The following is a 13,943-nucleotide window of genomic DNA, read 5'->3' as shown; positions in this document are numbered from 1 at the left end:
GTACAGCAGAATCTCAGTTAGGAACACTTGGGGAATGGAGGTTGTTTGTGTCAAAGTTAGACTCAGGACTCACAGTTTGTCAGACCACTCTGTTTTATTAGCACAGCGCTCTGCTAATACAACCAGATAATGTGAGTACCATACAAGACACAAACGATCTTATTTATACAGATGAAAGGGCAGGAGTTTAGACAAAGGGACAAAGAAAGCAACAGACAGGATAAACCACCTGTGACACAGCATGCATATTCCATGTCCTTACTGATTGGTATCGATCTAAGGCTAATACTTTTCCAATTGCCCTTAAACGCTGCAATTGTTCTATGCTAATGTCTGTGTTCCTGACACCTGGATTGCAACATTCCAACAATTTTGCTTAAAGGTGCAGACAACATTTCTTTAATCCATTCTTATTTTTACAATATAATTAATTCTACTTTCACATTTGCAACTCTGAACAAAACATTATGATTGTTCTTTCAAAAGTTTACAACTGAATATTGACTTAATACAGCTTTGAAACTTTACTGTGCAGAAGAAAAATGCTGCTTTCCCTTTATTTTTTTTAGTAGCTTACTTTTAACATAGTACTATACTGTATTTGCTTTTTTTTTCGGTCTCTGCTGCTGCCTGATTGTGCACTTCTGGTTCCAAATGAGGTGTGTGGTTGACTGGTCAGTTCATAACTCTGGTGTTCGTAACTCTGAGGTTCTACTATATGTTGTAGGAAACAAAGTGCAATATACAGTGAGCCTTGCCTCATAAAGGGATCAATTCTGCATACGTCCGCTACGGTTCAGGAATACGATATTTCTCAGAACTGGTTAGCACATTATTAACTTGTACAGCTTTTGATATTTAATAACATAAGGAGAAGATTGCCTCATGGATATGGAGGTAAATGTAACTACTTTCTTTCTTGACTTATAATTAGTTTTAATCTTTGTAAAGGGAATACATTAGAGTCTTGAATCAGCAGGTAGGTTTCAAGACTTTTAAATGCTCTTTGAGTGAGTTGATCAGCCGTGTATTTGCATGCCTCACATACCCAAATATTTTTCATCTTCCTCCTCTTCTCCCCGTCGCTTTAGTGTGGTGTCCTTTTTAATAGTAGTTGCTGTTGGTATTGCTTCAGTTTTCTTTTCCTTCCCTCCTTTTCCTGCAGATTTGGCACTAGGTGGCTTTTCCTTCTTGCCAGGAGGTTTAGCTTTCCCTTTGTCTTTTTCTTTCTCCTTCTCTCGCTCTTCTGCTGCCTGGTAAAATTAACAAACTAATCTCACCTATTAGTCTAAGCATATACAGAACAAATGGTTGACTGTAGTAAAACTTTACTGTTTGAATATATTTATTTGAATATTTTTCCCTCCGACCCTTCAGGATTTTGTTTTGATGCAGCTGTCTTGAGCTCCACCCTTTCTCCCTTCTCACACTCTTCAGTTTATTATATTCCTATTAAATAGCAGTGCCAAGGCTTCATGCTAAAACAATAGGGTATATATGAGAAAATAACTATGATTTTTTAAAAATGAGTGAAATTGGTGCTGGTGAAAGGTGGATTGATACAGCACTGGAAACTAATGCCCTCTGATGCTTTAAGCTTCAGAGCAGGTACAGCACTTGCAGCAGCAGTGCAAACTTCCCTGTGGACCAGGAGGGAACTGTGGCTGATCAAGAAGTTCAGACTCTAAGGCTGGTTCAGTCCTTAGCGTCTCTATTGAAACTGCCAACTATGGAATCAATTGGTGCCAACTCTGTCGGTCTTTTCTTTGATGTGAACATCCATCCACTATGAACTGGGACTGAGAGCACTAAATTCATTTCACACAGGATACTAATGAATCATTAGATAATTCCCGGACAAAAACTATATTAAAATAGAGCTAAAGTGGACAGTATATATATAAAAAATTGCAGGGATGGTGTCACCTGTAGTGCCATAATCATATACTTAAAACTAAGGCTATTTAGTGTTTGTGGCCCCAGATTAGATTAAATAGATATTTTAAAAGGTACATTCGATTTTTCTCTTCTTTTTTTGCCCTCTCATGGTGTCATGTTGAAGGGCGTACAAGCAGCAAGAAAAGCTCTCGGCACTCTGTGTAATTGGTATCATTTACCATACTCAATTGTTTTGCTGGATGCTGCAGAAGAAGCAGCCTTTCTGGCTGTAGCCATTGTCTTTTAGTTCAGATTGGAAACCAGAGATTCTGCCTCCTTTTACTCTCTTCCTTCTCAGTCCGATGCTAAGCACCCACACATGTGCTCCTTTTAAACCATTCAGACATGTCTTCGAGAGACTCTTAACGCTATCTAGAGGATTGGTGGATTCCAACCAGTTTTCTACATCTCATTTCAACTTAATTCCACTTCAGACTTTTGTAAACCCCATCTTTTTGTGCTACAGCTTTGGGTTCCTAACCCAATGAACACATAGAGTCAGATTATACAATTGTCAGTTCTAGAATGTTCACAAAACACTGCCTTATTTATTGTATCTGGGTCATTTCCTAGAATTAAGTCCCGAACACAGTAGACACTGAACTTGTCTGGTTTTGAACAAAGAGCTCTAGATGTTTTTCAACACCTTCAGAGTCCTTTGCTACTATTTTTTTTCCAGTTTAATATTTCCTTACGTTCTGTAGTCTCATTTGCTTATTCTTTAACCTTTTACATACACTGCAGCACCTAGCTGTCCTGCATTTGTATCCAATTTGTTTCTTCTGATGTCTTCCCCTATAATTCCAATCTTCTTTATAATTAGTAAAAGCAGTTATTTCCATCTCATTCCTCTAAAAAGGACTTGTGTATTAACTTTGCTCCCTTTCTGTTTTTCTTTCTCCTGTCCCACCATTCCAGTACTCAGGAATGAATATTTAAGGAGTTAACTATTTTACAGACTTAATAAAAAAGAATAGTCTATTTGGTTTGTTTTTAGTTTCGCCTCAGTTAAAATGCATTTATTGGAAAATATTTTCTAATAGTAGCAGGGACAGAAGTTGAATTTACTTGGGCAACATTTGACTATGTGATCTGGAGGGAATGGAATTGCCTTCATAAAGTTGGGAACATCCTCCCTACAGCACACAAGAGTACCTTCTTTTCAGCGGCTCTTCTCTGCAGGTCCTTCTGTTTGATGCAAAGCAGCTGAAATTTCAATAGTTTTCCAACCAGTGTTACAGGAAGCTGCTCTCCACTATCCAGAATGGCTTTGGCTGCCTCTATCACCTGCAGAGAGGTGAAGAAAGAGTTATTATTCATACAGTTTCAATATAAAAGTTGGCATACACTGTGTGTGCTGACAAGGCGGACTGATATTTCACATTTAAAGTATGTGGCTCACAATAAGAGGGCCATCCTAAGTCATACTTTCAAAAACTGACCCAACACCAGTAACAGCCTATCCCCACTCCTTGGCTCTCAGGTCCTTCTTGCTAATCAGCTGGAGTGCTGCTCACTGTCACACTACACACAAGCTGAGATGGGGGCAACATTCTACTTTTCATTTTAGGAGTATACAGATATCCAGTTAATGTTGTAAAAACATCCACTATTAGGTTTTAAATAGTGGAGTGATATTAACAGCAACTTAGAGAGTTATAAATTAAATAGTATTGAATAGATACCAAACCAACTGGGATAGTCTGGGCTACTGTTTATAAAATGGCTAGTGTCTGAGTTACTAACCCTGACTGAAAGATACAAACTGCTTGTTGGCAATTTGAGCTGGGCTATACTGGTGCAAAGACACCCTCTCTTTGTTTAATGTTGATTTGGCTGGTACTACATAGCCTAATTTATGTGAAATAAGGCTATTGAGTTTTCCTCAGGTGATGACAGCAGCAGGAACATACAGCTGCATTGTCCAGATGTGTGACACTGACAGGCTGTTTTATGACTATGTTTTTTACAGCCTGCTGCCACTAAATTTCATACAACTCACTAACATCTGGGCTGTTTTCCTTGGAGCCTCATAACCACTTTATTTAGTGCAAAAAAAAAAAAAAAAAAGGACAAAACGCCATAAAAAGTTGTTACATGTTTCTTTTCACTTCTGTTTTCTCTCTAATAAAGTTCACCTATGTAGGATGCACTGCTGAAGAGGAATCCAGCCATAATATTTTCCTACTTTTGTTTCTAAGCAAGCATCAGATTTATGTATAACCTTGGGCTGAATTAGGTGTTACTCAAATATTCTGACATGTTTCTTTTTTCCCACCCTTGGAGCAATTACACTTGGGTACATATGGTGTCTATTTTACTTGCTCAGATTCAGACAATGAAAGTGCATGCTGCATCTTGCTGAACTGTGTCTTGTCTGACAGACAATACCATTGACCTTGGGCTTTCATGGTTTCTTGTTCAGTTTCTGAGGAGTTTCTTCCGCCAAGTGAAAGAGAGGAGAAAGAAAATTCTGCCTCTTACTATGAATGACTCTATGGATCAAACTAAGCCAAAATGTAACTGAAGCTGAAATGGACCAAACTATTATTTCATACCATAGGAGGAGGAACAAGGTAGAGCTTTGCAAACTGACCTGAACCCTATGGGACACTGCTGAGATTGAGGTCAAGTCAGGTCTGAAAACAGCCCACCCTCTCAGGCTTGGGTTGGGCCATCTCCAATCATTTCCTCCAGCCCATGGAGTTGGCATGGTAACAGCTACATGCCCTATTTCTGCCAGCCACCGCCACTTCATTGTGCTGCATGTGCTGTGGGGTGTGCCGAAAAGTCACAGTGCTTTTTCCCTCGGCAGCACACACAGCAGAATGAGGTGGTATCATCCAGCAGGAGCAGGGTACACAGCCACCACTGTGCTGCCCCCAAAAGCAGAAAGTGGCCGGAGATGGGTTGCGAATGGGGGGCAAGCAGGAAGCTTCCACCAGACAAAACCCAAAGATGAGACAGTAGTACTGACGCAGATTTGGTGTGAAGTGTTGGGTTTAGGTCAAGTGGGTTCTGAAAACTATTTGAAGCTCTCGGGTCAGGTTCAGGTACAGGTTGGGCTTTAAAATTAGGTCCAAGCAGACCTCTAGAATATAGTCCAGCTTTTCTGGAACTCAGAAGAGGGAGACAAAACCACAGAAACACTTGCTTACATAACAAACAAAAACCGAACACCAGTAAATCTGGCATTAAGCTTACTGCATGAATAGAAAAATAAGTGACAGCTACTGTCAATTTTGCTTTGCACTGCATAATATACCTTTGCCACTGTTTCAGTTAGGGCCCAACCCAACTCTGATTAAAATCATTGGAAAGGCTTCTGATGACTTCTGAGATAGATTAACACCTCAGTAAGAAACAGATAATGGAAGGACTTAGAGAACTGCAGGTGGGACCGGCACCCTAAAATCTATTGGTCAATTGTAATGAATAATATTCAGCTGGAGCTAGTCCAAGCAGGGAATGTCACATCCCGACTGCCTAACTAGAAGGCTCGGGCATGCAAAGCAGAGTCCTTGAAACACTGCAGAGGGGAAATGGGGAAATCCTGGAAGGCTTCCCAAAAACTACATAAAGTAACCGGCCTAGTGACAGTTGCTGTTTTATTAATAGTTCAAATAGATGTGTGGCAATTCTTCAAAAAAGGTCACATTTTTGTAGTTTACTGTACTCCCCCCAATATTTCATTTGAATGTTTATTTTATGTACATTTAGATGGGATATGATGTGGAATTGTCAAGCAGTATCATCATTTGCACAGAACCTGAAACACTGCAACATGACTATAACTACAGTTTTCCTGTTTAAGTTAATTTCAATGCCTTAAATGTGGTGTTTATTGGTCAAAGCTACCAAACAAAAATGTATTAGAAGATTTTTACTGGTTTTGCCGGGGCAAGTGTTTTTTCCCCCCCGAAATGATTAACCTGTTTAGCATGTGGCAAATATGGCGAATATCAACTTTTGCAACATATTAATATAAAATGCCTGGAATTGAAAGTATTACAGAGAAGCTGCACAGGGACCCTGGCCTTAAATCTTTTCCTTAGTAATCTAAATTTAACTTCTAGTACTTCTCTCCTACACCATTGCTACCAAAATGTACCACAACCACAGACTCTTGCTCAGAACTCATAAGAAGTTTGTCTGGATGTACCCATCACCTTTGAACCAGGCAGGCAAGCCACTGTATGGTTCTCGGTGTCACCATTTCCACCAGTAGCTATTTCTAATGATCAGATTCACTGCGGCGTGTTTGCATGTCACAACTGTGATCTCTCTATGTATGAGCAATGCTCAGCCTCTTCTACCTTTCATGGAAGGTGGGTCCCATACAAGGAAGTTTGTCCCTCCATCTCACTCCTTTGAGAAAATCTGTCCTTAAATATCAATTCAGTACATAGCCTAGTACAGAGCATTTCAAAGAATTGCTGAACAGGGAGACACTTAAAGAGGAAGCAAACATCAAGATCTTCTTCTGCCTCCTGGATATCAACACAGATACCCCAACTAAGGAGGAGATCGCACAAGGCATCAAATCCTTAAAAAATGGGAAAGCTCGAGGAAAGATAACTTGAATGCAGAATTGTTCAAGGTAAGTCCTAAATTAGCTGCATCTATCCTGGCCCCTTATTTACATCAGTCTGGGAAAAGCAAAAAGTGCCAGATAAGTGGACCTATGGGGTTGTAGTGAAGATACCAAAGAAAGGAACTCTCAGTGATTGTAATAACTGGCGTGGTATCACACTTTTATCTGTGCCAAGCAAAGTATTGTGTAAGATCATAGTCCAGCATATATCAGAGGCAGTTGATAGTGTTCTCAGAAAAGAGCAAGCTGGTTTTCAGAATGGGCGAGGATGCACAGACCAGATCTTCACTCTACGAAACATAATAGAACAGTGCTTAGAATGGCAACAGCAACTCTACATAAATTTCATGGACTTTGAAAAGACTTTTGATAGCATTCACAGGATCAGCCTATGGTGGATTCTGCACGCATATGGAATATCTTTCCATATAATCAGTGTCATCAAAAGCTTCTATTTCAACTTTACATGCAGTGTTGATCACAGTGAGCTCAATTTTTAAGTCAAAACAGGAGTACGTCAGGGGTGTGCCAGGTCTGCAATCCTCTTCAACATTGCCATTGACAGAGTAATGTTGTGTACAACAGAATACATGTCAGGAGGCATTAAATGGACGCTCTTCTCATCCCTTGAACATCTGGACTTCGCAGATGGATGTTGCTCTCCTATTACATACCCAACACCGTATACAAGAAAAAAACAACTCAAATCAACGCATTCAGCCACCAAATTGGACTGAAAATCAACCATAATAAGACAGATATCATGACCTTTCATATTGCCTCACCATCACCAATACGTAGAGAGGATTATTTTCTCTCCAATGTAGAAACATTCACATACTTGGGCAGCATCATCAGCCAGGATGGTGGAACAAGCCAGGACATCCGGAACAAAATCAATAAAGCCAGGAACACCGTCAGGGGCTTAAATATAGTCTGGAAATCATCAAAATAAGACATCAAAACGAAACTCAAGATTTATCAGAGCTGCATACTTTCAACACTACTTTATAGTGCAGAATGCTGGGGAATGAGAGAGTATGGCATGTCCAAACTATTTTCATTCCCTCCAACCTCCCTCAGAAAAATCCTCTATCTTTTGGCCCAAAACATTCCCAAACCAAGAATTACTGACACAGTGCGGCCAAGAGGATCTAAGCACCATCATTGCCAGGAGGCATTAGAGATAGATCGGTCATGTGTTGCAGCTAGAAACTGATTCCATCACCAGAATAGCAATAAGATGGACACCTGAAGGCAAGCGAAAATGAGGCTGCCCGAAAACAACACAGGATCATAGAATATTAGGGTTGGAAGAGACCTCAGGAGGTCATCTAGTCCAATCCCCTGCTCAAAGCAGGACCAACACCAACTAAATCATCCCAGCCAGAGCTTTGTCAAGCCGGGCTTTAAAAACCTCTAAGGATGGAGATTCCACCACCGTCCCCAGTACGCATGTCCAGTGCTGGCACATCTTCCTATGAATTGTATTTGCTAACTCCAGTCTAGCACCATCACACTCATGCAGCTGAGAACCATGGGTTTGTTCTGTCATCTGCACATTGAGAACACCGATTGCCACATCTCTTCTGGAAACCCTCCTCAGGTAGTAGAAGGGGAGCTGTGGAAGATCGTTGGCACGCTCGGAAACTGAACGACTTGCCGAAACGGAAGGTACGTGGAGACGCTTCATCTGCTTGAAGCCAGAGGCGTAATAGGAACATGAGATGAATATGACATAGCCTAAGGAATTCTTTTGATCCTAGGTGTTTGTAGAAATTCAAGTGACTCTGGTTGCCAAAACAGTTTTGCTGGCAAAAAGGCCCTGTCCCTACTGATGTACATGAACATGCACACAGATCCAAGCCTTTGTGATTTCAGGCTGTGCTATTGTACTTGGGAATGAATGCACTGATTTTTAAAAGGTAACACAGCAGCCTGCTTTCTGAGCAATACTGGCTACTGAGCCACTGGTTTTCTATAGAAACTGGGTTAATTTCAAGAAAGCAATTTACTTTGGACAAGCTACTAAAAGAACATCTGTGGTCCAAAGGTAATGACCTCCTGCAGAACAGATGGTTAAGGTTATGTCTTTTACCTGTAAAGGTTAACTAGCTCATAACCTGGAACACCTGCCAGGGACATCAGGACAAGATACTTCATCTCGGGGAGGGAAGCCTTGTTGGTTTTTGTTTTTCTTTGTTCTCTCTGGGTTCTGAGAGGACCAGACGGTATACAGACTCTCCAAATTTTCTGAAACAGCCTGCTTCGTTCATTTAGTAAGACCAGTTAGAAAGGCGGTTTAGTCGTTTTGATTGTTTCTTATAGCAATGGATTTGTGGAAGGATGTATCTGTTTGCTGCAACTTGTATTTGTGCTAGGGGGGATTCTCTCTAGGTCTATAAGCGAAAGCCTGTCACATTTCCTATCTTAGATTTTACAGAGATATTTTACTTTTTTCCTTATTAAAGCTTTTCTTTTTTATACCTGATTGATTTTTTTTTCTTGTGTAGACCCAAGGGGGGGGTCTGCAATCACCAGGGAATTTGTGGAAAAGGAGAGAAGGGGGAGGAAAGCCTGATTTCTCTCTGTTTTAGATCACTGTCTCTCTCTCAGGGAGAGTCTGGAGGGGGAGAAGGAGGGGGAAGGTGAATTTCCTCTCTGTTTTAAGTTCAGGAGTTGAATCACAGGGATCTCCCAGTGTTACCGGAGGGGAGTCTGGGAGGAAGAAAGGAGGGGGAATGGTTTATTTCCTTTGTTGTGAGACCCAAGGGTGGGTTTGGGTCTGGGGTCCCCCAGGGAAGGGTTTAGGGGCCAGAAAGTGTCCCAAAACACTATATTTTTGGGTGGTGGCAGCTCTATCATTTCTAAGCTAGTAATTAAGCTTAGAGGGGTTCATGCAGGTACCCCATCTTTTGGACGCTAAGGTTCAGAGTGGGGAATCATATCTTACCACCTCCAGTTACACTTATGATGGAATTATGAAATTTTCAACATTGAAGATCAAATTCATGAGAGCTGGGACATACAGCTTTCTTGGCAACTGGCTCAAGACTTTGGAATTCCCTTTCAGAGGTGGTGATGAACGACCAGAGACCTCACTGCCTTCGCTGAAAAGGGTCTTGAGCACAAAATACCTAAATCAGGAGCTCCAATCCTTAAAACTACATAATCTAATACAAAAACTGAATACCTGGCTGTCAGATGGTCTCCACTACTACCTCTGTTAGTATCAGTTGATAAAGTGGTGATAAAGCATGATCCTCTGTGCTGGCTACTTGCTATGAATGCTTCTGAACCTTGATTTACATGATGGTATCTTGCACTGCGCTGTAAGCTTTCTGAGGACACTTTTGTGAGGGGAAGCTGCACCTGAAGGCAAACTTCTTCTCCCCAGACTTCACTAGTGAAAGACACTGAGCTACTGTCCTTCATTGTGCAGAGATGTGAGACACAATGTACAAGTATTTTGGTGCCACCTAAAAGCAATCCCCAAAACCTATCACACTCTGACTCAATGGTGTTCCTCTGAAGAGACTCTTCTGAGCCATATAACAGTCTGGGCTTCGGGTATAATAAAATACAATCCATCAAAATCAAAATAAAATATTTCAGTTGATCTGAATTTTTTTTTCAATTTTATTTGCTGCAAATTTCAAAATACTCATTGGTTTCTAACTGGTATTAAACCAAATTTCAAATTCTCAAAATCTTCAGGAAAATGGAATTTTGCTCTCTACTCGGTCTAAAGAATAGCCACAGTAGGTGACATCTGTATACTTTTCACTTGTTCATCTGGTATCTAGATCTTTATAGATATAACCCACCTTTGGGACTACTTAATCTGTTTTGAAATGAAATTATACACAGCAGTGACAGTGTTACCAAAATGAAGTAAGCAGCTCTTTATAGAAATTTAAAACATAAAAACACAACTCAGAGCCTGCTTTTGCCCTATGCTCCAAAAGCTCAACATGACTTGTCATACCCCTGATCTTCTCCCACCAGTAACTCTGTACCCTCTTTCATTCTTCTCCCTTTGCCTGTCTCTGTGAGCCATGCAACCTTAATTCTCCTCCTTCAACTCCTTCCTTAAGACTCAATTGTTTGGGTTAGCCTTCCCACTTTTACTTCAAAGATGCTGTTCCCTCAAATTATAGTATACTGACTTATAGTCATATAATAAATATAGTATTCCATAATTTAAAAAATAAAGAACTAACTGGAGGTGCATGTAACAAGAAAAGCAGTTACTAACCCTTTTGTAACTCTTGTTCTTCAAGATGTTTTGTGCATGCCCGTTCCACTACAGTACATGCCCAGCACATGATGGTCAGAGATTTTTTTCCCTAAGCAGTACCTGTTGGGGCAGCTTGAGTATAAAGGGTGGAGCTATCTCTGGACAGACTCTGATAGAGAAGGGAAGGAGAGCAGTTTGTGGAATGGACATGTGCAACGCATCTCGAAGAACAACAGTTATAAAAAGGCTAGTAACTTTTTAATTCTTCAAGTGCTTGCACATGTCCATTCCAGTGTAGGTGACTCACAAGCAGACAAATATGGAGGTAGGCTTGAAGTCTACCTGAATAGTGACTGAAGAACAACCAATCCAAAATTGGAGTTGTCCCTGGACTGATGGGAAATGGCATAATGAGAAGCAAAAGAGTGGACTGATGACCAACTCGCTGCTCTGCAAATATCTAAGATCACAACATGCACCAAGAAAGCTGCTGACATTGTCTGTGCTCTAGCAGAATGGGCCAGTACTCTAGCTGGCAAAGATACCATGGCTAACTGGTAGCATAAACAAATGCATGATGAGATCCAGGATGAGATTCTGAGTGGAGACTGGTTGGCCCTTAATGCTGTCTACAACTGCAACAAACAACTGTGTGGAGGATCTAAAGAACTTAATTTGGTCCAGACAGAAAGCTAGAGAGCTTCTCACACTCACTGAATGAAGCCTCTCCTCTTCTCTATCCACACAGGGTTTCAGGAAGAATGTTGGCAAATACACTGTCTCGTTAACATGGACATCAGAAATGACCTTGAAGAGAAATTTTGGATGAGGGCAGAGATAAAGTTTGTCCTTGTGGAAAACTGTATAGGAAGGTTCTGACACTAGGTCCCTCAACTCACTCACCTTTCTGGCGGAGGTAATGACCATTAAGAATGCTACCTTCAAGAGAGGTGAAGCAAGGAGAGCAAGTTGCAAGAGGTTCAAATGGCAATCTCATTAACTTTGTTAGCACCATGTTCAGACCCCCCCAGGGGAGGGGGGAAGGGATTAGGATCTTGCTATATGAATATAACTTTTTATATCAAGCTTTTTAAGGACTGGATAACAACTGGTTGTAGAACAGGGATCTACCATCCACTGAGGTATGAAAAGCTGAGATGGAAGCAAGGTGTACCTTTATAGAGCTACTTGCTTAACTCTGATGTTTCAGATCAAGAAGATAGTCCACAACGAGGCTCGGGGGAGCATGCTCTGGAGGTATGTCTTTCTGCTGGGACCAAACAGAGAAGTGCTTTCATTTACCCAGGTAAGTGCATCTTGTTGAGGATTTTCTATTACTGAGAAGTACTTCCTGGACATCCTAAGAACAGGATATCTTGCCAGGCATTAACCATGAAATATCCATACCATGAGGCAACCTTGATCCTGAGAAATTACATCTGAATCCAGCAGGAGAGGCAGTGGAGGTTTCATTGACAAGGATAGCAGAATTGAGAACCAGTATTGTTGAGGCAATGTTGGTGTTAGAAGGATGAGATGAGCATTGACTTGTTTGACTTTGCACAAAACCCTGTGCAGCAAGAGAATCAGAGGGAAGGCATACAAGAGAGGATTTTTCAGGGAAGTAGAAACACATCTGTCAAAGAGCCTGGGCTGAGACCTCCCTGAAAGTAAAACCAATGGTATTTTCTGTTGGTCTTTGGTGCAAATAAGTCCATCTGGGGAGTTTCCCAGTGCAGGAAGATGGACCTGGCAGTGTTCAGACATATAGATCACTCGTGGTTGGAGAAGGTCCTGCTCAGTTGGTCCACCAACGTGTTCTCTTTCCTTGAAAGATAAGCTACCTTGAGATTAATTTAATTGGTTATGTTATGCAAAAATCCCAGAAGCAGATTGGTTTCTGACACAGCAAGGTCGACCATGCCCCTCCCTGTCTTTTCATGTAAAACACGATGGCAGAGTAAGTCTGTTAGAATCAACAAGTGCTTTCCTGCTATATGTGGGAGAAGGCTGAACAGGCTAGTTGCACAGCTCTTAACTCTGACATTTCATTTATGAGAGTCAATAGATCCTGAGGTGCCAAGAGATGCTGAGTCTACTGGGACCCCATATGAGCCACTCAACCCAGGTCTGATGCATCTGTGACTAAAGTGAGGACGGTAGCAGGGGGGAGGCGCTAAGGGGGACTCCCACACAGAGATTCAGAGGGTCTATCCACCAATCCAGAGATGACAAAACTGACATTGGCACTTGAACTACCTTGTCAGATGACATTGACTTGGGGTATACACAGATGCTAGCCATGCCTGTAGCTTTCTGATGTGTAGCATGGTGTGTTGAACCACACAGCTATACACTACCATGTGACTCAGGATTCAGGCCAGGTCTACACTGCGACTTTAAATCGGTTTAATGGCCGATATACCGATTTAACGCTGTACCCGTTCACACGACGTCGTCATTAATATCGAGTTAAACGGCTCCTTAAATCGATTTCGGAACTCCTCCCAGACGAGAGGAGTAGCGCTAAATTCTTCGACAAGTGAAACGCGGATTAGGGTTCGTGTGGACAGAAATTGCATTATCTGGCCTCCTAGAGGTAATCCCACAGTGCACCACTGCACCACGACTGGTCCGCAATCCGAACTCGGATGCGGAGTGCCGTAAACGGAAAGCCCGAGACCTTAGAATGACATTCCTGCTTCACGGTCCAGCTCTGATCAGCACAGGTGGCAATCGCAGTCAAATGCAAAAGAGCTCGCATTGAACCTTACGGAGATCTAGATCTGATCGCTCGTAGGTGAACAAATCTATTTTATCAGAGCTCCGTAAGAACAGGAAAGCCAAGCGTGTGAAAAATAAACGCCAGATACGACAGCGGTGCGTGACACGTAAAGGGGAAGCCAGAGCTCAAACGATGCTCATGGAGGGAGGAGGGAGGGTAATGAGGACTCACTACCAGTCCCACAGCAGTCTCTGAAAACTATTTGCATCTGCTGAGCGCCAATGTCGTAGCTTAATACACGGGTCTGCGTGGTCAGGAACAGCTGTCAGCTCTTCCCCCCCGACAGTGAAAGATGAAGTAAATTAAATAATTACCTTGAGTACTGTAATTCACCTCTGTGTACTAATGCTGCGTGCAGAGAGTACGCGAGGTGTTGACAACGTCAG

The 13,943-nt window shown here is 41.7% G+C and overlaps 1 protein-coding gene across 4 annotated transcripts in view; it reads right to left on the bottom strand.

Annotated features, from left to right (window-relative positions):
- SPAG17 (sperm associated antigen 17) overlaps window positions 1-13,943 on the bottom strand; it is a 301,346-nt gene that overhangs the window by 198,189 nt on the left and 89,214 nt on the right. For all 4 annotated transcript variants that reach the window (XR_004372764.2, XM_032773620.2, XM_075071732.1 and 1 more), the window contains exons 4-5: window positions 3,094-3,225; window positions 1,049-1,253 (exon numbers count right to left, since the gene is read on the bottom strand). Coding sequence is in view for 3 of the 4 variants with exons in the window: in XM_032773620.2 (XP_032629511.1) it covers window positions 1,049-1,253; window positions 3,094-3,225 (337 nt within the window). In the remaining variant the exon portion in view is untranslated. The remainder of the gene's footprint in view (window positions 1-1,048; window positions 1,254-3,093; window positions 3,226-13,943) is intronic.

Source organism: Chelonoidis abingdonii, chromosome 1 (assembly GCF_003597395.2).
Source record: "Chelonoidis abingdonii isolate Lonesome George chromosome 1, CheloAbing_2.0, whole genome shotgun sequence".
In the NCBI taxonomy this organism is placed as follows: Eukaryota; Metazoa; Chordata; order Testudines; family Testudinidae; genus Chelonoidis; species Chelonoidis abingdonii.
This window is presented reverse-complemented; position numbering and strand designations above follow the sequence as displayed.